The sequence below is a fragment of the Pistacia vera genome, unplaced genomic scaffold (assembly GCF_008641045.1).
Source record: "Pistacia vera cultivar Batoury unplaced genomic scaffold, PisVer_v2 Contig65, whole genome shotgun sequence".
Taxonomy (NCBI): Eukaryota; Viridiplantae; Streptophyta; class Magnoliopsida; order Sapindales; family Anacardiaceae; genus Pistacia; species Pistacia vera.
This window is the reverse complement of record NW_022196501.1, coordinates 547,429-572,852: the sequence shown is the minus strand read 5'-3', so window position 1 is coordinate 572,852 and position 25,424 is coordinate 547,429. Positions and strand designations below refer to the sequence as shown.

Below are 25,424 nucleotides of genomic sequence, written 5' to 3'. Positions count from 1 at the left end.
TAGTTGTTAATAAAGCTTATTTATTTTTTATTTGTTTATCGAGAGTGTCCGGGTTAGCTTACTAATCTTCTGAGGCCTTGAAGTTAACGATCGAGTAAGTCTCCAGTAGAAACCCCTATTAGAGGTCAAGGTGAATTGAACTGAAGATTTTTTGAGTAATATACCCAAAAGTCTTAGTTAACCAGTAGGACACCCAGTGATGGTTCATTAATAAAGCTTATTGTTACTTTTTAATACCTTTTTAATGGCTTTAGATAATGAGTAATGCTATGTTTATAACTGAGTCATAGAACCAGGCAAAAAACAAAGGACAAAATAGTTATTTTACATAAATTTTGTGCAATTTTTATCTGATTATATGACTCGATTATAAACAAAACATTATTGTTGGATAATAAAACTAAATCAATTATGATTTTTAAACTAGATAATATTAAAAAAAAAAATTGGCATATATATCTTTATTGGCTTAAAAAAAAAAAGAATTTGTCACATCAATTCGTATGATATATATCAACTCCTTGATTAATCGAATCTACGTGTATTTAACATTAAAAAGAATTTTTCTTTTTGAGATATATGTTATATCACTTTGTGGAATATGTATATATTCATCGACATATCCTTGGGTAGCTCAAACGGTAGGACGAACATTGAGATGTGTGATTAAGACGTACGGTATCAGGTTTGATCCTCTTAACTCTCAAGATTTGATTATCAAGAAAGATGCATTCTAAAATTTTTTCATATAGAGAAAAAAATATTTATTAAAAAAAAAAGAAAAAAGAAAAATAAAAAAAAGAAAAAATAAACTACTTCTTGTTGGTTGAATGATTCGATAAGGACTATTGGGTATATTACTTAAGAGTCTAGTTAGTAAATTCCTGTATTATTCGTGAACTGTCATATTTTATCAGCCTGGCCGTATTATTCGCTAATTATATGCCTTAGCCGTATTATTCGCGAATTATTTCCGTATTCGAATTTTTGTTGAATTTTTATAAACGTATTTTTCACCGTTTGCCGTATCATATCCGTAAAATTCCCATTACCTTTTTTGGCGGTTCCTGTATATTTGAAATGCTATATAAATTTTAACTAAATGGCCCATAAAAAGTGCTAAAACTAGGATTTATATTACCGTATTTTTCAAAACGTATTATTGATAATGTGTTGTATTAAACCCGTATATACTCATACCGTATTTTTTCATATCTAAATTTTATGACCGAATTTTTACAAACGTATTTTTCACCATTTACCATATCATATCCGTAAAATTCTCATACCTTTTTTTTGTCGTACCTGTATTTATTAACTAGGTTCAAGAAGTTCTGAATTCGAATTCCTCTTCGATTGTTAATAAGAATAATCACTGGAGTTCTTACTCGGTTGATATTTCCAGGGTGCAAAGAGACTGGTTGAGTTCTACTTAAGTTGATGGAATAACCGCGGGCATTAAAAAAGTTAAAAAAAAAAAAAAAAAAAAAAAGAATAATATGATCATCTTGAGTTGAGAGGCGCACGTGGGGTTGCATGCCTCACTCTTCGCCGTCCCCTTTTCCTTTTTACAAAACACTGAAACCAAAGCCAAAACCAAAACCTTCCTTCTTCATCACTCTCTTCCTCATCACCATTTGCTTCCACACTTCTTCTTCTCCACTCTTTCTCTCAAAGAACTATTACTTCATACATTTAGTTTGATCAAATTATTCTAAAGACTTCATGTTGCTTCATAACTTTTAACTTTTAACTATTTGACTATCATTCAACATATAGTCCACACTCTTTCCATATATAGATCATGCTCTTTTCACTTTGATAAACAAGTGTTCAGTCAATGGAACAATATCATTTTGCCACTACATATATAGAGAACCAATCCAACTTTGCTTTTCCAGTTAATATATATATATTTATATTTTTTTTATGTCGGTTTTGTCTTGAAAGTTAAATACTTTTATTGTATTTTTTAGGATATATATTTTCTAGAGATTTTTCTATTAATTGAATCTTTGAAGCATAATGGTGGGTTTGTTTCATTTCTACTGAATATAACGATCGCTGCTATATATATATATTTGTGTTGAAGTTAAGGTTTTGAAATAGGGTGTTGGTGTTATATATAATATTCTCCAATGGTGGAGCATCAAGGTTGTGCTAGTTTGGTGAATGCTTCTGCATTCTGTGCCATTGAGCAAGAAGTGAAAGGAGAGAGCACTGTCAATGTTATTGCAGAGATTTCAGCTGAGTTACAAAAAGAGAGACAAAAGAATGCTGAACTTAGGGAGAGAATATCATTACTTGAAGCTCAAATACAAGAGAGAGACAAGGAGTCTCTTTTACCAGATGGACAAGTATGTTTAATATTGCCTGCTTCATATTTGAGTTTTTGCCACTTTTCTTGTAATAGCGTTTGATAATCTTTTGATTTGATCTCATTAAACATTGATAGTACTACTGAAATCTCTTATAATTTAATGGTTCTGGAGATAACATATTCATGGTTCTATATTTCTGGATTAGTTTGATCATTATACATTTATGGCTTCCTTTCTACAGTCTGCTAAACAATCTAATCTGATGATGCTCTCCGATGTTATATATTCATGTAAGAGAAAGTAGTTCACCTTTTCTCTTAATCTGATGCAATGATCATGATGAAATTTATCTACAGCCATGATAAATGAGCATGGTGATCATTCAGTTATGTTTAAAAGTTCTGATTTTGTAGCAACTTCTACACCTTATTAATCTGTTCGTTGAAGTCATTTACATGGTTTTGTATGTGAACTCAAAACTTTGAGATTAAATAATTTATATGCAAGAAATCTGGACATGTAGATTATTGATTAACACTGAGTATAATTATAATACTGTATTTGTTGGCATTCTTTCTCTTCTCAAAATTAATCGTGATAATGACAGCTCTAATGGTCTCTCTCAGGGCAGCTGTCTGAATGCAACAGAAAGGTACATCAGGAAGTTCAAAAGACAAAAGATAGAAACAAGCTGTGACAGAACAGAAGATGCAAATGTCATTAAAAGTGATATGGCATCAAAGACAAAACATGAAAGATGCATTCGCCAAGTTGATGCAAATCTAGAAGGGCGCTTAGTCAACTGGATGAGCATAGATGAGACTCAGTTTTTGCATTTTGATAAAGTTAAAGATGGTGAACCTGCTGCAGATTGTGATGATTCGGATGAAAGTGAGGATGAAGATGACGAGTGTTATGAAGATGATGAAACTAACGCAAGAACTGATAATTGTGAACCAAAAGAACGGCTTCATGAAGAAGATTTTGATCAGGGAATGCTACCTTGTTTGGAAAATTTTGTTGTTGGTCAGAGTGAGGCAACTGTTGCAAATGTAAGCCAAGGAACTATAGAGTATGAAATAGAAGACTGCAAACCACTTGATTCACAAACACTTCGAAAACAAGGGGATCTCAAGAAACATGATAAGAGAGAAGTTATGAACAATGGAGAATACAAAGCACAAGAAGAGATGCTGATGCATAAGAAGGAGGCTTGTCATACAGGATCTGCTAGCATATTGGTGAATAAAAAGCCTGCAAAGGTGCCTTTCTGTCCAAAAGAAGTAAAGAGAATTCTTGAATCAGAAGCCCTGTTATTGAAAACTGCTCAGTCCCATACCATAAGAAAAATCATAGTATTTGCATCCCTGGGTATAAGGCATGGATGTGAAGATATGTATGAGTTAGACTTCAATCATTTTAGCATCTTAAGGAAGGGGGAACCATTTGTGTCTCCAAAGAACCCTGGGGTAAGAAACTTTATTCTCGGTGCTACTTTTTTTTATTTTTGACCCTATATAATCAAGATTTTTTTTTTCCTCTTAATATGCATCCGCTGTCTCAAGAGCCACACAAAAATATTTTCTGGTGACCATTACTGGACATAGAGGTGGCGTATAAAATTCCTAGTAGATTGACTACAAAAATGGTTTCAATCTAAATATGATACCCTCTCTAGAAGTGGTATTGTTTGTTCTTTGATTGTCTTGTCTTGAATTTATAAGGTCAGTTGATTTGTATGAAGATGTCTTCTCCTCCACACGCATCCCCAGCAGTTTAAATAGTGAAAAATGTTGGCTCTGATGATCTCAACCTGTTAATAGAATGAATTAATATATTGATAGACAAGGGACTGTTTTATGTAGCTATTTGCAATACAGACTCTGATATTGCTTTATGGGGTCTTTGGACATCTTTGGAACTTGAATTAAGGGCATTTGGTGTCCCTTTGTTTATTGAATGAGTTGAAATTGTTTTATGTCAATTTTTCAGTTAGCCAAAACATCTTGCAAGTACAAGAAACAACCTAAAATTTTTCTTGCATATAATATTGTGAATAGGTTGCAATACGCATGACCAGTTCAACCATCATGGAATGCCAGCTGAGCCTGTTATAGATCTTCATTAGGACTTTTTGAATACAATCCATTGATGTCTATTAATAATTTAGTTGAAATTACTTTTATGTATTCTCTTTTACTGATCATTGGATGAAACATCTCAATCATTTGTTAGCAGGAGCATGTGCTATATGAGAATCCTGGAGTCCGGAGGAAGGTTTTCTATCCGAATCGGCAGAATCCAACATTCTGTCCTGTTCAAATACTTGAGGAGGAAAAGGCTATGCGTCCATCTGATCCTAGCTGCCCTTCATGCCTATTTTTGTGCATCAAGTACGGTGGAAGGACTAGAAATCTTCCCCAGAATGAGTAAGTGCTACAATAATATTGATTTGCAAAGGTGTAATCATATCTTATTCCATTCTACAGAATCATATTTCGTTTTTATGTCCCAAATCTGAATGGAAAGACAGGATTTTCTTGTTCATGTTTCAAATCGCATGATCTTAAAACCTTGAAGAGATTTGACCATTTTCTCTCTAGAACAACCAAGGCATGAAAGTGCTAGTGATAGCACTGTGCAGTGTACCAGTTGATGGTGACTTACTAACATTTTGCCGATCTCTTAGCCTAACCTACTATTGTCTACGCTCAATTTTTCCAGATATGTCAGGCAACGAATGGGAAGAAACAAGCTGAAGTCTTTTGGGCCAGTTATGTGCCGAATGGCAATGCTAGTCCATGTTCGCAGTGGAAGCTTCTTCTTCAAGGCCTTGGGCATCACTCTTCTGTTCATGGCTGGTTTTCCTGATGACTTGGTTCAAAGGGAAACAAAATACCGGAACTTAGATTTGCTGCAAAAATATTACAGGTATATGATGCCAAATATTGTATTGAGATGTATATATAATGCGTTACAGATTAGACCAATATGTCAAGCCAATATCTTTGTAGCTTTCTTAACATACAAGCATTATAAAGTACAGGATTATGGTTAATTCCTTAAATAAAAGTGGTCATACACATAGCTCTTCATGTTCATCGAACACTTGGCCTATAGAAGTAAGGTGATTTATATATTCCTGAACCAATAAAAATCCACGTGGATAGCTTTGCTCTATCTTGCCCGAGGTGTGAATTTCAATTTCTCCATTTCTTGATTTCTTGTAGTCTTTGCTTGATGCAGATCTTTTAAGAGTTGTATAACTTTTTACACAATCTTCCTGTTGCAGGACAGATAGGGATGCTGAAGGGGAAGAGTTATTTCTTCCATATCCAGCCACTCCTGATACTGTAAGATCTCAACTCCAGGATAATTCCATAATAGAATACTTGTTTTATTTAGAGTTCTGCAGCCAGTAAATTGACCGCTGTTTCAGCATCAAATTTTGAGTTAATAAAAGTACCACCTTGATGAGCATAAAATGAAATTATGTCTGCACAGAGTCATTTGATGTTTCCTAATATTTAAGAGTTGTTAGAACTGCCCATCAAAACTTGCAGGACACTCTTTGTGATTTTTGAGTCACTAAGTATTACACCATTGCTGAGTCATGTTTCATTTAGATGGTAATATTGTTGCATATTTTCTTCGATTTTAGTAATTCATGATACTAGGGTCACTTGGTGAAATGTCCCAACTGAAACACTGAACTTGTTTGGGAGTCTATTGAATCAGTGACTCAGTTTGCAACTTTTTCACTCTTCAGCAGCCCAGTTCTGGCTCTCAGCAGTTGACTGGGAAGACAACAACAACAAAATCAAAGGTCAGGAAACAATCGAACTCCACAAGTAAGGCTCAGAATGCACCAAGATCCTCAATGCAACAGTCTGTTCTTCCAAGTGCTGTGCCTCCCGCGCAATTTGGGATGATGGGGTATGCCTCTATTCAAAATCATGGAATAGCACCATTTCAGTCTATGCCATCGCAGACTCATGCCGATACCCCTCTAGTATCAAACCAAGTATTTCCTAACTCTGCTACTAATGTGTCATACCGCAATCAATCCCCCTATCATATATTCCCACCACAGCCTGCAAATACTTTCATGCCAATGATGTATTGGCCTCCACCAAGTGCATTTCCTCCTAGTCCCTACCCAACTACCTATGGTTACCGGTCTTTTCCATCAACTGCAAATTACATCTCAATCCATCCACAGCCTTATAATAATCATCCCTCCAGCAGTCCATTTGTCCCTAAGATGGTAGAAGGTAGTGCAAAGAATAATGCGGCTCTGGAGGAACCTGATAGCGATTCAGATAACTCTTCAAGCAGTACAGAACCAAAAGAGCCATTAGCAAGCTGCAACTAATGCACCAGCTGAACATAGTGCAATTTTGTAAATGAACCTCCTTCGGAAAAAAAAATATCTTAGCAAAAGAGATGCGATGTAATGCATATTTAAGTACCTTACTGGTTCATCTGCATGTTCTATGTATGTTATAGTAAAAAAAAAAAAAAGTTGATTTCTTGCTCCCAAGTTCTCAGTGCCAGCCACTTAAAATAACTGTTTCTAACCAATGGGTTTAACTGCATCAATGCAAGGTTACTGCTCATTATTGTTGAACTTTGTGTGAGGTTAGACAGTTAATTGATCTTTACTTTTCCAGGAACAACATTCTTAAATCTGTTTCTAGAATTATATTTGTATGGACAAAAAATCGTAATGGGTCTCACCAAGTTCAAACCCAAAACATCTATTGCATGACCCAATTCCGGTTGAGCCTATGCTAAGATCCACACTACAAGTCAGTCCAAACTACTCACAAGTTGGACCATCCAATTACTAAAGCCTTGCCCCAAACTGGGCCTCGTCATTAGCTCACTTGGGCTCAAGTCCATCAGCCCATGGTCGCTTCAAAGGACCAAGAGTTTCATTCATATCCTAATTCATTTACAGATTCCACCTTCATCCCAATCCGTCCAAGGGTTTCATATATATCCTAATTCATCTAAGATCCCAAATCTTGCATGAATTAAGACTCTTACTCCTACAAAAGTAAGTAAATTAGTACTTCCCTATTCACTCAAACTCCACCATTATGAACTCAGAGTTCTATTATGATTAAAGCTCCTAGGCTCACTATATAAACAGAGGTCATACCTCTCATTATTCATTCAATATCAATACCAAATATCAATACCACTTAATTGCTCCTAAAAAGACTAGACGAGACTCGGTAACCTTTCCTCCCCCTAGCCCTCACTAAATTGCTTTTTCCAGCCTCGTTGACTTGAGCATCAAAGTGCTTACGGCAGACACCACACTAGTGTTCCTCGTGAGCTATGCACTTACTTCTTTGTGTATAAGTCTAACAAATCGTCGGTGGTTTTAACATCATAGGATCAATCCGTTCCGTAACCGTAGATTTTTACCGTCTACAAAAACTAAAAATGCTACATTAGCGAGAACCTCAAGGAAAATAGCTGTTTTTCCTAAGACTTAGATGACATTAAAGGCTGATTCTGGAAACCCTGTGAATTGAGACTGCAAACTGAGGCTCTCTTTTAAGTATTTCATCATCTAAATGGTTTTACTTCTCTAATAAAAAATTCACTGTCTTGAGTCTGTTCATTTCCCTGGAATTTGATGTTTAGGCAATTTCAATGACTACCATTCTTTAAATCAATATTATAAAGGGTTGAGAGATCTTAAGCTTGTTATTGGTAATGCATCTTAGCTTTAACATATAACAATAGAAAATTACAATAATGAATGCAGCTAATTTATATACAAACTTCCAAATCATTTTCAACGTAACTTGTCATGCACACTGACTCCGCTATGATTTTCTTTGTGTTTCTTCAACAACACTTCTCTGTCTGTGGAAGATTTTATATGTCCCTCTACCTACCGAAATCTATTACTGCACAGTATGTATGGAGCTATATTTACTTGCATGAAGGGAATCTTATCCTTTCAATTCTTTATTTCTTTCTTTGATATCTTTATCCATTTTATATGGCTGTAAATGTCATGTTTATACCTTTAACTTATTTAGTTTTGTCATTTTGCCAACTGTGGGGACACATAAAATACCTCATTTTCAGGTTGGCGTGTTTCTTCTTCATCAGTTCATTGAATTCCATTCAAGTATAGATGCATCATCCTTAACATTATATTTGAAAAGCTTATAAGGCATAAATCATCCATTATACATCATCATTGTCATCCTTGCACCATACCATACATACACCTTCCCCACCATCAGTTCATACACATTCATGCATACCACATCCACCATACTCATTACTAACATCTTCAACCTCTCACAAGAAACATAGGAAAAAAAAGACACTAATAGTCTAAGTAATAGAGCATGCATGAAATGAACACAGAAATTACTGCCCACTAAAAGCATACCCATGATCTAAAAAAAGCCATCTTATTTTGCTAGCTACTTGCACACTCTTCTCCATCACAAGAAAGAGAATTTGATAGCTAGCTAGCTAGAAGTAGAACAACTTGTACATATAGCTTCTAGTGGAGCTTGTTGGCAACACTGCACTGCTTTCTGATCTCACCCTGGGTACCAGTGAGAGGGTTGTTCTCAGAAAGTAGAGTAATGGCTCTTGAAAATTCCTTGAAGAAGTAGGCTTGGCTCTTGGCCATTTTCTTCACATAAGGTTTAGTCCTCTTGTCAGTGGCCAGTTGGTGATCCACAATAAGCAAGCCCTTGTTGTCCAAAATGTTCCTGTAGTAGTTGTTGTCTAGAATCATGGGTGTGCCACGGTCATTTCTCACATACTGGACAGCCTTAGGGTCTGGGATTGGGTCAGGACACTTATGGAGCATGTGTGGAATATGGTCAGGGTTCAGCTCGGGTGCAACCTCTGGGTACAAACGGTGCACCAGCTTCACACAATGGGTTCTGCCGACACTGTGAGATCCTACAAGATGCAATAATAAAACAAAAATTATATTAACTTTTAAGCCACTTTGTTATGTCATATGTATGTCAAAACAAACACGCATGCACACATGGGGAAGATGGTTAAGATAAAAAGAAAAAAAGTGTACCTAGAAGAGCAACAACTCCAGGGGTGTCAATACCCATGGCTGCAAATCTGTCCAGGACAACAGTCATGCTCTCATTGTGATCTGGGAGGTATTCTTCTAGGATTTCTGCTCTGCTCTTTCTACCATCTCTTCTTCCTGTTTTGAGAGGAATGAAAGGCCCTCCTAGCTGAAAAAAAACAATTTTCAGAAACTCAAATTACTTGCATGCACTTAGTTTTAGATCCTTTGTTAAATTTGGAAAGGCACCAACAGGATATAAGTTGTCATTAAACAGCTGGAATCAAGAAAGGCTCAAACTTTGAGATCTAAAGGAAATTAAGTACCGAAACAATGGCATCTCTGGCAGACAACACAAGAATATCAGCACAGGAAACAACTCCAGGGCACTCCCTCTCAATAGCTTCCTTGATGTCCTCAATGTACCTGAAGTTCCTCATTCCAAAGCTCCTGTCCATCTCCTTCTCAGACAGGCTTCTTCTTGTAGAGTCCAGCAACAATGAAGCATCGCATGACTAACCTCACACAAGAAAAACAAACATGCATTCATATAAAACCATTTGACAACTCTTTAAAGCAAGTAAACAAAATAGAAAGTAATGTAATATACCTGTACAGCACAGTCATGGAAGATGTTTCTGAGCCAAGAAAATGCAGTGTTCTTGTGGCGCTTGTAGAGAAGCTTAACTTGTTCTCTGATAACTTCCTCAGCCTGAGGGCAAGAATCCTTGTAGAAGTTCATAACAAGACCAGGGTCTTGATCTTCATTTTCAGCAAAAGCTAAAGCTGAGAAGGATAACAAAGCAAAGAAGAAGAGAGCTTTGGAGGCCATTTTTTTTTTTTTTTTTGGTTTCTCTATCTACTCACTACTCTCACACTCACTAAAGGCCACTGACCTTGTTGCTATTGCCCTCTCTTGGATACTTCTTAAATAATGAAAAGAAAACCCACTTTGGATAATAATCATAATATAAAAAAAAGCCAGTTGATATTAATTTTGGGGGGATGAGTCATCAGGTCATGCTTTTGACCTTTCTTAACGTTCGTACTCTTGGTATTCATCCACCATTTACTGCTATACTGAACTTTTTAACTTGATCTGTGTTGGAAGTTGAGAACTCTTCTGGCGTTACAGAAACTGCTGAGAACAGTAAATGACTGAAAATTGTTTTTACTTTTATTTTTCTAATTATCCCGAACTCTTCTCATTTACTTTCAAACCCAAGTTGAAAGAGTCTCGCTGAACCCACTTAGTTCGTAAGCCACGTTCAAAATTGGAATCTTGCCCGACTCTAAAGTTTTAGATTTGCTCCTATAAAGTTAAGGGGTTCTAGTTCCATTGACTTTTTTCATTACATTAAATTACATTGCATTGTTTTTTGTTTGGATCACCGGAGTGTTTGATCTAATTTATGTATACTTCAACTAATCTTCGAAATCTTAAAACTATTGATAGGATAAGAATTTTAGTAGTCGCTCTTATTAGTGCTTAGTGTAATAAATTCCACATAAGAAGTGTATTGAGGAGATCTTAGGCTTATAAAAGGGGAGAGTTCCTCCACCTAATTAGGTTAACTTTTTAGGTGTGAAACTCTTAACCTATGACAAGTGATATCAGAGCCGACTTGGTCTGTCTTTTGATGTCCCATCAAACACCTGCGTAGAAACGTCTATGTGTGATTGTTGATCTATATGAGAGTGAGATGGACAGATAGATAGGGAGCCCCACATTGATGAAGGTGTCATAAGATTGGTCGAGAGAGAATGTAACAAATCTCATATCAGAAGTGTATTGAGGAGATCTTTGGTTTATCAAGGGGGAGTCTCTCCACCTAATAAATTAGCCTTTTAGATATAAAACTCACTAAAAGAATTCAAATTCAAGAGCTCATAGAATTTTTTTTTTACTATTTTAGCATCCTATCACCATTGATAGTAATCGTAAACATTCTATTGTTTCCGGATACTAAATTGACGTAGTCCTATATTAGTGCAAGTACTGTTTTAAGCTGGGTCCCAGGTCTCAGAGAAGATGGTCAAGACGGAACTTGCTAGAAATTCTTGTACTTAAATTTGTTCACCCAAAAAGTAAGTGGCATTGGATTTAATATACATCAACATGGGTCCTTTACTTTCCATTTCAAGGCTAATTTTATGGAAAAAGCAAGATGAATTTGAAAGCAGATTTCGAGGTAATTAAGCATATGCTTTTTTTTTTTTTTTTTTTCAGAATTAAGCATATGCTTGATTTCAGCAATATTCACTAAATTAAATGTAATAATTTTGTATGGGAATAAGATAAGCCCATGTGAGATTCACTGATTAATTATGCTTTTAGATGCAGAGAAGTACTCATAAAATTCTTGTTTTGGCAAAAGACATCAGAAAAGTTGAAGAACAAAAGCATTGGCGGCATCAAATTAAGTATAAATGCACTCATGAAGAGCCCCTTCGGCCTTTACTTCACAATTGGCATACACCTTGTTTGGTTCTTAATTTATTAATGAGAAATCTTAATTACTTTTTCAATGCCAAGGAATCTTTTGTTTTTCAATTAAATTTTAAAGGGGTTTTAATACCAATTTAATAGTTTTTGAAGGTTGGAAGTGTTATCAATTTGATTAAAAAAATATGACCTAATTTCACCTTTATTACTATTAAAGTATTAATCCATGGATACATCGTTATCTTGTTGGGTTGAAAATGGACAAAAGCGAAAGGAATTGAACCTTTTACTTTTATTTTGATGTGGGGTTTCATCTATTTTTTTTTTATCTTTTTTTTTTTTTTTTTTTTTGTAATCGAGGATGTTTGAATCAGTTTGTGCGTACTCCAACTAATCATCCAAGGTTTTGAAGTTGATGACCGAATAAACCCTCCAGTTGTCACCCTTATTAGCAACTGAAGGGAATCGAATTCAAAACTTCTTAAGTAATACATCCAAGAGTCTTTATCGCTCCACCCGATCACCTAAGAGTGGTTGAAATTTCATCCATTGGCTTCCATTACTAGTGGGAAATGAAAGGCGGAAATGCCGAGAAAGAAATAATGGGTTATGTTGGCAATTAAGAGAACAAGCATCAATTATTTTTTTTTTTTGTTTTTTGTAATTTTCGATCCTCAACAAACGTACCCATTAAACCATTGATCAAATATACAATACAATTTGAAAAAAACAAACATTTACTCGTGAAGCTAAAAGTTTCTTGTGAAATAATTCAATAACCCAAAATGGAAATTCAATTGTAAAAGCATATATCCACCACCACGGTGATGACTCATTGAATTGCTATAGTAATATTGACAAGATGGTAGATGAGAAGTTATTGTCTTAATGCATTAATCAGAACATGGATAGCCATAGATAAAGAACTAAAATAATGAAATAAAAGCAAAACCAAGAATAGTTATATGCTTTACAAGGCAATAATACAATCAGGAAACCTCTCCCTTGTGGTCGGATAGCCAAGTCTTTAGCCATTGGGATCAGCTATTCTCAAAGGGTTTTGTGTTCGAGTCGTAAAGAGTCATTTATCACATTTGTACAATTACCTTGATCCATTGAACTTGTAGGATGTTTCATAGCCTCTAAAATGAGCTTGGATACCACGTATTAATGAAATAAAGGCATAAAGACATATATCTATCACCAAGGTGATGACTCATTATATTGGTATTATAATACTGACAAGATGGTAGATGAGAAGCACTTATCTTAAGGGTGCGTTTGTTAAATATCATATTCATATTCCAAATCAAAATGCACGTTTATTTCTCTATTTTCAAAATACTATTCCAAATTATTTAACTATTTTTAATTTTTAAATCATACCTCATAATAATCCCCTAACTATCTCGTAATAATCACCAAACTTTACCTAATAATAATATTTCAAAAATACTACTCCAAATAACTAAAATACGCGTTTGTTTCCCTATCCTATTCGTATTCCAAATAAAAATGCATATTTGTTTCCATATTTTCAAAATCTTATCCTAAATTATTCAACTATTTTTAATTTTCAAATTCTAATTCGTAATAATCACCCAACTCTACCTAACAATAATATTTCAAAAATACTACTCTAAATAACTAAACAAACGCAACTGCATTAATTAGAACATGAAAAAGCCAGAGATGAAGAAATAAAATAATGAAATAAAAGCAAAAGCAAAAATAGTCATATTCTTTAGACGGCAATAATTGTATTAGTTTGCAAGCAATAGCATAAGGATGGGTCCAATCTCTTCGGCTTATTAGTAATTACAATTCAACTTTAGGAGCCAAAAGGGCAAAGGCTCTTCACTTACCCCCATAATTCCCTTTGTTACTAGTACTTTGAGATGATTTAATCCCTGTAATGATCTTAACTTTATCTTTATCGTAATTAAGTTGTGTATCAACTTAGCTAACGGCTGCTGCAGCCGTCTTGACTCTGCCGTAGCCTACGTGCAATGTCGGTGTCATCAAGGAATGCTTTTATATTTAACCACCATTCTTGAATGCTTTATATTTAACCACCATTAGTGATTTGATAGTAAAAAAACAGAAATATCTAAATTTACATAGTTTCCTTAGTTCAAATTCTCGCAACCGCTTAAAAGGGTTATCATTAGAGCTTGTATATGGCCTATAATTCTAGAGTATTGAGAGATTAGTTAAAGTGTGTACAAGTAAACTGGTTCAGACACTCTTGATCATAAAATTAAAAAAGAAAAAAAATGAGATTTTCGTAAGGGTAATCAAATTGTTTAAACTTATTCTAAGATCAAATTTTCTTTTTGTCAAATTTAGAAGGCGGTTTCTTTATTCTGAATGTGTAAATTGGGGTTGGAAAAAAAAAATAAAACAATGTGAGCTGAGTTCCATGTTATAGCTTTGTGACCCACGAAATAAAAAGGAACGAGTTCTAAATCAAGTTAAAATATTGTGGCGCTGAGTGGCTGAAGCCTGAAGCCAACAAAAATTGGCTGGACCATATTGACCAGCGTGGCCACCGACACTTCACGTTCTACACAGTAAACAGTATTAATAGAGTCTTCAATGTCACAAATCCACTCACTAAATTTCCGGTTAACCATCACACCATTAAAGTGTTTTAGAATCTTCTCGATGGACCCTGGTCACATTTTGTCCACTTTTGGATAATCTGGGCTCCACCCAAATTCCTTTTTTTTTTTTTTTTTTTTTTTTTGGTGATCGGACCTTGGATTAAACCCTTAATTGCTTACACAGGGTTCCTAATGAGCAAGTATTGTCTAGAGATCCACAAATCATTCAATGTGGCGCACTAGCTACAGGACAATGAAAAATACTTTAAATCTATAAATAAATTTGGAGGAAACGTACACGTTCTGCCAAAGGGTGTTTACATTATTATTTATACTGGGAAGATATTTCCAAGATAGACATTATAAATGATAATTTCTTTAGGGTACTCTAGTGGGATGATGAACAAATTTCAGAGCTGAAATTCAATGCTCATTCATAGTCTTTATGAAGTGGAGGCAATCATGAAACAAGCAAGCATTACATGTGCTTTACTAATGGAAGCTAGTGCTGAAGCAACAACAAAGTTCAATAAGTTGACATCATTTTTTGTCTGTCCCTGGTGAATTGATATCATAATTTAGGTCATTTCTTTTAAACTGTTACAAAATTTTCATTCAGAATAACATATATCTTCTCTTATAAGTTAAAGGGAAAGGCCAACTTACCATGGCCTACTACATGTGAAGAATTGATGGCTTTCATTGTCACCGACCCCAAGAAGACATTTGAATGTTATCTTTGCATCTTTCTGCATCTCACATCTGCAACGAGATGACGAATGTGGGGTGCATACCATTTAACTCTCTCCACGTGTTCAACTGTAACTTCCCAACTATGACCTGAAAACAGTTGAATACTCAAATTGTCTGAGCACTGCATTCTCTAAGACGCTTGTCATGGAGTAAACATATAAAGCCATATGTAGAACTCTAAAAGTCTTGCACAAGTCAAGAAAATATTACCTTCAGATGCAGCTATTTCGTATATTGATTTTGAAACATGTTCACTCCATGAACTCTCCTCTGAGTCCTTCACATTGCCATGCACATGTAACGTTCCACCCTCAGTCCTGCAGAGTTAACTATGCCATTAAAACCAAGAATAATGGAAGGAGAAGGAGGCAATTGACAATTACAGGACCTTTGAAATGATATTAAACTCAATATCAATTCTATGTGTAACGCTAGTTGAAATTCAAAAATCATTGGTTAGAATAAAGCACCTTAATGCCCTTACAGCAGCAACCCAGCTATTTTCACTTGTTGGAATGAGACCAAGACAGACGCGATCAGCAACTCCCTGGGAGGAAAATATTTATGATGAATCAATCACAACATAATTCCTCCTTAAGATTAAACCACATGCTACGAAGGTAATAACTTTCTTGTAAACAAGCATAGAATATTAACCAACACACGAGAATTTAAGCCAGGTCATTTCATAAGTAGTGTGCACTCTTTCAAATGTTGCCAACATAAAGTAGAATTATATTATATATAAGCTACAAAGAAAGTTAAGGCAAAAACAAATCAGAACAGTTGCAATCAATATACACTTGAGAAACAATATCTCTAAAACATCAATATAATTCTTCCAAGTTAAAACCGATTCATGGTATTAACAAAATGTATGACCACTAAACACAATAATATATATAGTATTTTAACAAATCACCCGTTCATAGGTCAGTCCTGAACTTCACTTCTAGATTATTGAAAGGCCATCTTCTAGGACCGGTGGGCTGTTGCCATTAGTCTATACAGGGATTGCATGTTCCCTAAATCACTGTTATAAAGGTTGCTCATTATCTAAATAGAGCTAGAAAGAAAATGTTCAGGTTCCTGGGGTTTGTATAAAGCTTATGTGTGCATGCAGAACAGAAATAATTAAGCTACTTAACAATGAAACCATTGTGGACATACTTTAGGTGCTGTAATCCGATTATCCCCTTCAAGTACAATACAACGATCAGAGACAGCGTTGGATTTGAGATTATGTTGAAGAGCCTCAACGGCATGGGGATTCCATTCACAAGCATAAACCAGCTTTGCTTTGGCCCTGTTCAATCAATATGATAGCTTAAAAACAACATGATGCAAATATATAAATGATTAACCAGTTAAATAGCTAGTAAGATAATGCAGACAATGATGAACACAACCACCATCCAAATTTTTATTAAGGATTCCACATCCTAATGCTGAAATTCTTTTATAGATGAAAGAATATAACTGTCCAAGGAATTCCAATATTACTCTCTTTTCTTCATTCATCCCAATTAGGAAGGGGTTTTGGAAGCTTAATTTTATAGCCTAGGTTATACAGGAAAGGGGGTTTTAGTATAATGTTTACTTCTCCCTAACGTTTTTTGCTTTCTTTGTGGACACTTGGTCCACCCTATATTTATAACTTTTGTTATAGTTTTAAACTACCTTCTTAATTTTGTATCCAAGGGGGAAAAAAAAAATTACGGCACACTGAACCTTTTTTTTTTGGTTCAACTGTCAAATAGAGGATTCTAAGCTCAACACTACAGTAAGCTTGACTCTGCATAAGTATTTATTCTAACCCACACTATAAATTATATATCACTGCAGCCTGCTACCAAAACTTTATATGTGATCAATAAACCACACACTTGTCTATGCATCAAAAGATTAGATTTCCACACACAGAAGTGTGATAAGGAGACTTTGGTCTAAAACAAGTTCACAGATACTTTTCATCTATAAGAGGGAGAGAGAGTGAACCCTCAATTGATAAATTATAGATGTAGGCAGAAATAAAGATACTGATAGTTCCATCATACCTGACAAGAAATGGCAATACAAAATATCCAATTCCAGCAAACAGATCCACAATAACCTCATCTCTACAGTCTAGACAACCCATTCGAAGCTTTTCAGAGAGATTGCCCCAGGAGAACATGCACTTGGTAGCATCAAAGGAGTAGAGAATCCCATTCTCACAATGGTTGACCCAGCCATTATCTCCTACAAGCATCTCCAAAGTACTATCCCTTGTACCAGTTGATGCAACTCGACCCTTGAGAAACAGAAACAAATTCATGAATGAATATAAGCGTTCATAGGCTCAGTATAAACCAATTATTAGCTTAGAACTTTGGAGAGTGAATTTCACAAGTTGTACTACGCATCCTACCTAATCATGGTTTTGAAGTTTTCTAGCTCGCATAAGGAATCATTTACATAATATAAAGCACCAGCTTAATGATATAACTTATTTCTACTCACTTGACAGTATGATATATAGCCTTATGTTACTGTTATAAAAAGACCAGAAATGAATAGCTCATAACAAACATGGAGATACAGGTCCACAGCTAATAATAAAAACCAGGTAAATAAACAAAATATCAAATTTCCAATATAAACCATTGTCCAACTTATTGTCTTCATATTATCAATCACAGATGATTTATAGAAGTAAGAGGGAATTTTCTACTGTTGACATACATTTCAATATATATATATATATTTATTTATTTGAAATGTACAACTGCAATATATATATTTATTTATTCATTTGAAAAGTACAAGTGCAAGCAGATCTTTTCAACATGGAGTGTAATCATCAAATATGTCCCATATGGAGCCTTTAATAAGGCAATAACTTTGATAAAAAACATGCATATAGCTTACTTGACGAGCAAGACGAGAAGCCTTAAGTGACTTGGCAATGGTAGGCCAAAGCTTTTCACCAATGGAGTCCCATACTGGGTCCTTGAAGGATGTCACTGGAAGCACAACAATATCCCCAAGCCGTTCCCATCTGAAGAAGTCAAAGATGTTAATACAGTTGACAGGCACTGCATGTACGGATAAACTATAAATTTGCCAGCAAATCACTGCACAGCTTCTATCCAACTGAATTTGGGGTTGTAACACAGTTCATACAGCTTTGGGGCAGAAAGAAAGAAGAGAAATTTTGGAGCACAGACCTAGAGGGTAGCTGCTCTAAGAGTGAAGGTGACAGGCCTTTACACTGAATCAAAGAAGCAACTGCTTCAGTCATTGTTGTTAAGGGAGATTTGGAAGTTCTTCTGACTTCAACAACTTCATCTGCCTGCTTAGTGGACCCACATTCCTCAAGAAGATGCAATGCTGTTGAACAGGAGATTTCATTTAGCAGAACACCTTCGCCTGTAAATGGTTTAGATAACTGAAGATTAATCAAACCTTCAGATTCAGCTCCAAAAAAATGCTGCTTTTCATGGAACATAGAGCAGAATTTTTGTGTCACGGGGAAACATATATGTATTCCATCTTCCCGTGGATAAGCCTTCCTTACAAGGTCTAACCATCCAAACTTTTTCAATATGTCTTTCCCTAACTTGGCATATTTTCTATCAAGTTGCATAACCCAGTGTGAAGCAACCATCTGATGTCCACTGTTCACAGAATGTGATTCGGCCTCAGAATTTAAGTCAGAATTTGGAGTTGAAATCTGTAAATCCCCAGTTTTTGTACCTTGAACATCAATGTTCTTTTCTTCTGTTACCCCTTCACACTGGTGAATTACAAGCTTTTCTCCAATCTCTGCAGGTGTGTGATAATCATCAAAGGACACTATGGGGGCTGGGAGCAAGTTGATTTTAATTGGCTCACTAAACTTTGATCCAAAAGCATAGCAAGCGGCACCACCACCGATCATTATAAGATCATCACCAACCACATTGGCAGTAGACCGGACAAACAACTCTTTACTCATGGAATCGAGTTTCACATGTTTCCACATTTGGAGCTGCAGATCAAGTAATGCCAAATCTTGGTAATGTTGTCCGACTGGACAACCCCCAATCACTCCAAGATAATTTTTGTAGAGAAACATTGAGTGGGAGAACCTAGCATTTGGAGTTCTTCCTGCTACCTCTTCCCTCTTCCATAAACATGTATGGACATCAAAACTGTAAAAATCTCCAAGCGGTTTCTCTCCATTGAACCCTCCAAACATGTATAACTTAGATCCATATGCCACCATTGCATGAGAATGTCGGGCACAGGGCAATTCCCCACTGACCAATAATTCTTCCCATTGGAGATTATCTGAGTCGAGCACATGCAAAGATGAAAAGATTGTACCATTGTTAAGACCACCGAACACATATATCTTTGAGCCTACAACTGCTGCAGCATGCCGATGCCTATATAGGATACATATAATTTACATATATATCAAGAACTAAAAAGAGAAAAACTCGTGGGCTTTTAAGTAGAAATCACTGGATGTATTGAAATTAAGAAACCTACAATAGATATAAGAATGATGGACATTGGTACAAAGATTAGAAAGCTCAAGTCAGAAGAAATATGAATCTATATTCAAATTGATATTTGGTATATTGTTTGAACCTTCAGTGGTAGTGCTGATGAAAGAAAGGTAATCTCTTAAAATAATACATATTGCATACATCTTTATGCCAAAAAAAAAAAAAATAAATAATAGTGGCAAATGCACTCAAAATATTACCTAGGAGGAAAAACACAACCAGCACATTCTACCAATGTCCATGCATTATTGTTTATATTGAAAACCCATACATCACTCAGGATGTTCAAGGGATGATCCCGGCCTCCAATAACAAACATGCGATCTCCAACCAAAGAAGAAGTGTGACCCAAGCGTGGAGATGGAAAGCTCTCAGCATGAATTACTTTTAATGTTCCTTGTAATGGATCTAGCAGTAAAGTATCATTTCTGCGTCCATGTCTTCCCATACCCCCAAAACCACCAAATACAAGAATCTTGTAATCGCAATTGGTGGTTCCCAATGTGCAAGCTGAATGACCCCAAAGGTATGACTTCTCTATAGGGTCACCAGAAATCATTATCTGAGTAGCAGACAGACTGCAACTAGAATCTCCCGCTGGCCCTGCCAATGATTCAAAGACTCAAACTCGCTGTCACATTAAATAGAAACGTTTCCTGCAATCAGATGCATATTAGTATGTAATAGTACTACTAGAGGTTTCCACACACAGCCCAGAGCAGAAAATTGAACTTTGTAGAGAAAACCAAGCACCCATATCTCAAGTAAATATACATAAACCTTATCATATTTCCTGATTGACAAATACATGACAGCACAACAAAGATGTCCAGGCAGACAAATAAAAACTAGACTCGACTATTACAATCAAGCATAACCAAAACATCCTTTCTCCAAAGAAAGCAAGAAACATAATCATTGCTTAATGTTTCAAAGATTTGTTTCTTCAATAGCTTAACCGAAGCTCTTAACACATTCTTCATTAAATCATCTTCACTAAATACTAAACTGAACTCTTAACACACTGTCTTATCATCTAGCATTTATTATAACAAAAATAAACAACATAAAGCTATCAAATCAATGAACCATGAAACCAATTTAGCTCACAACCATCAATATCAAAATCACAAGTAATGCCCACATTACAAACGTAATTACCAAACTGGGAATCATCAGCCTTTACTTTCTCCTCATCCACATGATTCCCATTCTCATCGTTCGTGGAAACCGAGAGCCCCAACCCATTACAACCCATCAAAGCTTGTAAAAACCCTTCAGTCCTCCTCCTATTAGCCTCCATTTTCTCATTAGCCACACCCACGAGAAACCTCACGTACTCTCTTGACACCAAAATGGCACCATTCTCTCCAAATGGCACCTCCAGCCTTATCGAGCACCGTATCCCGACGATCACTCGCTTACTCACACTCGCTACCCCGGACTCTCTGAGCCCGCAAGACACCGCAATCGATACCAAGGACTGAGCTGACTCGACGTCCCTGCACTCAACAGCCACTATCAACGGTTCGAACCGGAACACCAGATCGTTCGGCGTTGGACAAGACTCAGCGGGGTGAGTTGGCTCGGTGGGGAAGAGGAGGGAGACGACGGACTCAGCGTCGGCTGGGTCGTGGGTGATGTAGAGCCAGGCGCCACCCTTGGGGCGGTTCTTGGGGTGGGAGAAGAGCGAGATGCGGCCGGAGCAGGAGCTGGTGGTGAAGTAATTGGGATGGGAGTTGAGGGCGTTGATGAGGGGGATGATGGGGGTGTCTAACGTTCCTTTCGGTGATTTATCAGTGACGGAGGAGTTGAGTGATGCTAGCGTGGCTGCTTTCCGTTGGTCGAAGGACATGTTTTGATGTTCACTGAACAAACTGCGTTGGTTTATCTTGCGAACTTACGTTTTTGCAAAAATGGAAAAACCCTCGTTAAATCTCTGCTACCTTACGAGGCCGCTGGGTGAGGAAGAAGGATGGGGTTACTTTGAAACTTTTACAAAATACGAGGGGTTTGGGAATATTCATATTTTGATAGGGTTCTTTTTTATTATGATTATTCATCAGTAATGGGTTATTTTATTAAAAATCCCCCATAAATTATGGTTATTCCTTTTCAAATATAATAACTTGTCATCAATCCATTTCAAATATGTATCCCTTTTTTGCACAAAAGGGTTTTGAAAATCCGCGAGAAGCAAATCTAGATAGTAAATTCGCAAATAAAATGTGAATTATACCGCTCAACCATATAATTCATGTATTATTCATGAATTTCTATACTTTATTTGCTTAGTCATATTATTCGTGAACTATATGTCTTAAACGTTTTATTTACGAATTATTTCTGTATTTTTCTCGTATCCAAATTTTTGTCAAATTTTTACAAACGTATTTTTCATTATTTATCGTATCATACCCATAAATTATATTTAAAATGATATATTAATTTTAACTAGGTGGTCTATGAAAAGTGCTAAAACCAAGATTGATAGTGCTATGTTTTTTAAAACATATTATTAATAATGTGCCGTATTAAACTCATACATACCCATATTGTATTATTCCCGTATCTGAATTTTATAGCAGAATTTTTACCAAATGTATTTTTCACCATTACCATATCATACCCATACATTTTTTTTGTCGTACCCGATTTATTAACTAGGGAAGCAATCTAGTAAAAATTATATGTATATCAATTTTTTTTTTTTGGTGAACGAGAGTATCCGATCAATTTGCATGTACCTCAATTAATCTTCCTAAGACCGTGAAGTTAACAAAATTGAATTCAGATTCTGAACTTACACATCAATATGTTGCAAGTTTCTTGATCAACAACTTAGATCAAATCAAACCATAATCGTTCAATTCCACAACATAATTCTTCTCCAAAGTTTCAAATTTCTCATAATTAGTGTCTTTGTCTTCCTTCAACTCATCATTTTAAGTTCAACTTCCGTATTACTTTATCATTTATACGCGAATGTCGTGAAAAGGATAACTATGATTTGAAAGAAGATCAAATAATAGATAAGAGAAGCATAGTCTAAGTTCAAATTTAATCACTGTAACTAAATTTACGACAAATATATTAACTACCTCTGAGTAGCGGAGTGATTTGATAGGGACTCTTTGGTGTATTATTCAAAGGTCTGATTTCGAATCCCTACTCGTTCTAATAATGGGTAACCACTAGAACTCTTATCCGGTCGGTAGTTTTAGGGTTTCGGGGGATTAGTTGCTAATAAGGGTAGTTACTGGAGCTCTTATCCGGCCAATAATTCTAGGGTCTCGGGGATTATTTGCTAATAAATGTCCTACCAGAATTCTTATCCGACCGATAGTTCTAATGTCTCAAGGTTAGTTGAGGTGCATGTAAACTAACTCGACACTCCCGATCATAAAAAAAAAAAAAAAAAAGAAAAAAAAATCCGGTTGTAGTTCCAATGTCCTCGACAGATTGTACTGGTGCGTGTAAGTTGCCCAGATACCCCCGGTATTGAAAAAAAAAAGAAAAACAGAAGACAATAGATCTTTTAATATCATACAATCCATTATTAATTGATTACCAATAATCTTAATAAACAATAATATAAGTTAATCACAAAGCTCCATAACCAAACTTTAGATTATTAAATTTATCAAACAATTAAACTGATCAACTATGTATCTTCACTTCATGCATGGCTCCTTTCCACCTCCCGTAATCGATATGATCAAATCATCTTCTTCATGATTTATATCTTTCAGTCCAATACTTCTCAATCTCTTCTGCTGTTCTTCCCGGAATCCTTCCCGCAATCAACGACCACCTGATCAATATATAAACACATCATCAAAATCGCGAAAAGGGTTTGCTTTCAATTCAAACAAATATAATTAACCTTTCTCCAACTAGTTTAAACATCCTGGCAATAAGCAACTCTTCATCTTCAGAGAATTCCATCTTCCCATCCTCAATTTTCTGATCCTCTGGCCGCAGAAGAACCCAGTTATGAATATCAAAATGAGAGGGAAGAAACTTAATAAAATTATATAATTAACAAAGTCAAGTACGTACCTTTATTAGTTTCTCCGGTAGTGTCATTAGATATTATTGTAGTAGTAGGCTTCGAATCTCCCATTTTTTTCTGCAAACAATAAGCTTCAACATTCAACAAGTCAAGCTCAGCATGATCAGCAGAGACAGCAGGTTTTAATATTAATAGAGGGAGGTAATTGAGTGTTATTATAGTTTTATAATGTAATAATTAATTGATAATGGTCCATTTGTGGCCAATCTTATCGGTGATTTATCAATGGTAGTTGAGAAAACAAGACTGGTAGTTCTTTACTTTGACAAGTTAGTTGAGGTTCCGTAGTTTGTTGGCTTGGCTTTTTGTGTTCATCTAGCATTAACATGAAATTTCCTTGAGCATGCATGGACATGGTGGCTATGTTCTCCATTTTTATATATTTTTTCTTCTTTATCCATAAACTGTTTGCAGTCTAATTAGTTCAGATAACCTATTATCCAACTGGGTTCAGTCAACAGACCATGAAAATTATTTTTCATCCACGAGGTTTCATAGATCGACGACACTTACATCCAGATAATTATAAAACTTACATTGTCATCTTTATCAGTCAAGTGTACTCTCATCATAAGTACCCTTTGAATTCACAAAACTTGGCCGCTCCATTCCAAAAGTGCAAAGAGCCCATTTTTGTCTTGGTTGTGCCAGTGCATGTTGTAGTGAAGTTAGAACTAGGGTGTTTGGACCAACTTCCACGTACGTTGACTAATCTTTGAGGTTCATTGAACATCTTATAAGCTCAATGTTTTAAGGTAAGTCATAAATATGGTAGATGGTTCCAAGGTTCGAACCTAAGAAGTCAATAAAAAGAACAAACTTTTTTTACTTTTAGGTCAACCCCTTAGGGTTTACTTAGATTCTTTTAACAATTATCCACTTTACACTTAGCTATCTAGCTGTGGACACGATAACTATTACACCAAAGGTGCATTTGTTCTGGTTTTTTTGTACGAGGAAAACATCTTTTCAATGCTTTTAAGTCTTTAACACATACATATAATATGGATTGAACTATCTCACGTCATTCTAAAGCCAACTCACGTACTGTTTTAATAGGTGAACAATCCAAACTCTAAGGGTTGCTAAAAAAAAAAAAAAAGAGTTTCTATTACTGCTTTTAAGTTGAAAGATCTTCATAAAACCTTCATTTATCTTACTAAGAAGAATAAAATTTGAACAACTTAAACAACACGATAATCGACTCTCTCTTAGATAGGGAGTATGGCATTTATTTTTTAATCTCTTAGACTAAGGGAACTTTCAGGGACGTATATGTTATTTTCCATCAACAGACAGACCCCACGGACCTTTATTCGTTATCTTTGTGGGGACTTTGTCTGCTATGATTAAGATTAATCTATAATTAGCGGATCTCAATTACCATGATTTGCGATTTGATAAAGGCTAAAAGAATAGGATAAGTCAGGATACTTGTTTTAAGTAATGGAGGAATGTCGTTTCTTTTAATCACTTATATGTGACATATTGATTGACTTTATAAACATCTAAATTATTAATTTTTTTTTTTTTTTTGGTAATTGAGGTCGGGGTGTTTAAGTTAGTTTAAACGTATCTGAATTAATTCTCTGAATCTATTGAAC

The 25,424-nt window shown here is 35.5% G+C and overlaps 5 protein-coding genes across 7 annotated transcripts; 2 read left to right on the top strand and 3 right to left on the bottom strand.

Annotated features, from left to right (window-relative positions):
* Positions 1–2,125: 2,125 nt before the first annotated feature.
* On the top strand, positions 2,126–5,452 carry LOC116111753. Its single transcript, XM_031397897.1, has 5 exons — positions 2,126–2,357; positions 2,948–3,790; positions 4,560–4,750; positions 5,046–5,252; positions 5,368–5,452. Exons 1-5 carry the CDS (start codon positions 2,139–2,141, stop codon positions 5,450–5,452), a joined length of 1,545 nt encoding a protein of 514 aa, XP_031253757.1. The 5' UTR covers positions 2,126–2,138.
* Positions 5,453–5,596: 144 nt separating this feature from the next.
* On the top strand, positions 5,597–6,784 carry LOC116111700. Its single transcript, XM_031397843.1, has 2 exons — positions 5,597–5,674; positions 6,091–6,784. Exon 2 carries the CDS (start codon positions 6,202–6,204, stop codon positions 6,694–6,696), a length of 495 nt encoding a protein of 164 aa, XP_031253703.1. The 5' UTR covers positions 5,597–5,674; positions 6,091–6,201; the 3' UTR covers positions 6,697–6,784.
* Positions 6,785–8,495: 1,711 nt separating this feature from the next.
* On the bottom strand, positions 8,496–10,322 carry LOC116111773 (peroxidase 42). The gene is made up of 4 exons (XM_031397920.1): positions 10,013–10,322; positions 9,729–9,917; positions 9,406–9,571; positions 8,496–9,275 (listed from the first exon to the last, which is right to left on the bottom strand). Exons 1-4 carry the CDS (start codon positions 10,232–10,234, stop codon positions 8,866–8,868), a joined length of 987 nt encoding a protein of 328 aa, XP_031253780.1. The 5' UTR covers positions 10,235–10,322; the 3' UTR covers positions 8,496–8,865.
* Positions 10,323–14,920: 4,598 nt separating this feature from the next.
* Positions 14,921–21,669, bottom strand: LOC116111778 (tRNA wybutosine-synthesizing protein 2/3/4). Of its 3 annotated transcripts, XM_031397926.1 has the most exons (10): positions 20,877–21,668; positions 19,946–20,348; positions 18,655–19,619; positions 18,417–18,579; positions 18,118–18,247; positions 17,265–17,500; positions 16,378–16,513; positions 15,678–15,754; positions 15,418–15,524; positions 14,921–15,294 (listed from the first exon to the last, which is right to left on the bottom strand). In XM_031397926.1, the coding sequence occupies exons 1-10, from the start codon at positions 21,598–21,600 to the stop codon at positions 15,188–15,190; spliced, it is 3,048 nt and encodes a 1,015-aa protein (XP_031253786.1). In that variant the 5' UTR covers positions 21,601–21,668; the 3' UTR covers positions 14,921–15,187. The 3 variants fall into 3 exon arrangements, with proteins under 3 accessions (XP_031253786.1, XP_031253784.1, XP_031253785.1); XM_031397924.1 differs by having other exon boundaries at positions 18,417–19,619; XM_031397925.1 differs by having other exon boundaries at positions 15,188–15,294; positions 18,417–19,619; positions 20,907–21,669.
* Positions 21,670–23,306: 1,637 nt separating this feature from the next.
* LOC116111781 (transcription factor CPC-like) lies at positions 23,307–23,997 on the bottom strand. Its single transcript, XM_031397930.1, has 3 exons — positions 23,808–23,997; positions 23,632–23,719; positions 23,307–23,559 (listed from the first exon to the last, which is right to left on the bottom strand). Exons 1-3 carry the CDS (start codon positions 23,869–23,871, stop codon positions 23,478–23,480), a joined length of 234 nt encoding a protein of 77 aa, XP_031253790.1. The 5' UTR covers positions 23,872–23,997; the 3' UTR covers positions 23,307–23,477.
* Positions 23,998–25,424: the final 1,427 nt, after the last annotated feature.

Coding starts and splice junctions, on each gene's coding strand:
- LOC116111773 (XM_031397920.1), bottom strand. CDS start 10,234: ATGGCCTCCAAAGCTCTCTTCTTCTTTGCTTTGTTATCCTTCTCAGCT. Junction 9,918..10,012: donor TCCATGACTGTGCTGTACAG/GTATATTACATT, acceptor GTGTGAGGTTAG/TCATGCGATGCTTCATTGTT. Junction 9,572..9,728: donor CCAGAGATGCCATTGTTTCG/GTACTTAATTTC, acceptor GTTTTTTTTCAG/CTAGGAGGGCCTTTCATTCC.
- LOC116111753 (XM_031397897.1), top strand. CDS start 2,139: ATGGTGGAGCATCAAGGTTGTGCTAGTTTGGTGAATGCTTCTGCATTC. Junction 2,358..2,947: donor CTCTTTTACCAGATGGACAA/GTATGTTTAATA, acceptor GGTCTCTCTCAG/GGCAGCTGTCTGAATGCAAC. Junction 4,751..5,045: donor AGAAATCTTCCCCAGAATGA/GTAAGTGCTACA, acceptor CAATTTTTCCAG/ATATGTCAGGCAACGAATGG.
- LOC116111781 (XM_031397930.1), bottom strand. CDS start 23,871: ATGGGAGATTCGAAGCCTACTACTACAATAATATCTAATGACACTACC. Junction 23,720..23,807: donor TACCGGAGAAACTAATAAAG/GTACGTACTTGA, acceptor TTCTGCGGCCAG/AGGATCAGAAAATTGAGGAT. Junction 23,560..23,631: donor TTTAAACTAGTTGGAGAAAG/GTTAATTATATT, acceptor TATATTGATCAG/GTGGTCGTTGATTGCGGGAA.
- LOC116111778 (XM_031397924.1), bottom strand. CDS start 21,600: ATGTCCTTCGACCAACGGAAAGCAGCCACGCTAGCATCACTCAACTCC. Junction 16,514..17,264: donor GTATTGCCATTTCTTGTCAG/GTATGATGGAAC, acceptor TTGATTGAACAG/GGCCAAAGCAAAGCTGGTTT. Junction 15,755..16,377: donor ATCGGATTACAGCACCTAAA/GTATGTCCACAA, acceptor TTTTCCTCCCAG/GGAGTTGCTGATCGCGTCTG.
- LOC116111700 (XM_031397843.1), top strand. CDS start 6,202: ATGCAACAGTCTGTTCTTCCAAGTGCTGTGCCTCCCGCGCAATTTGGG.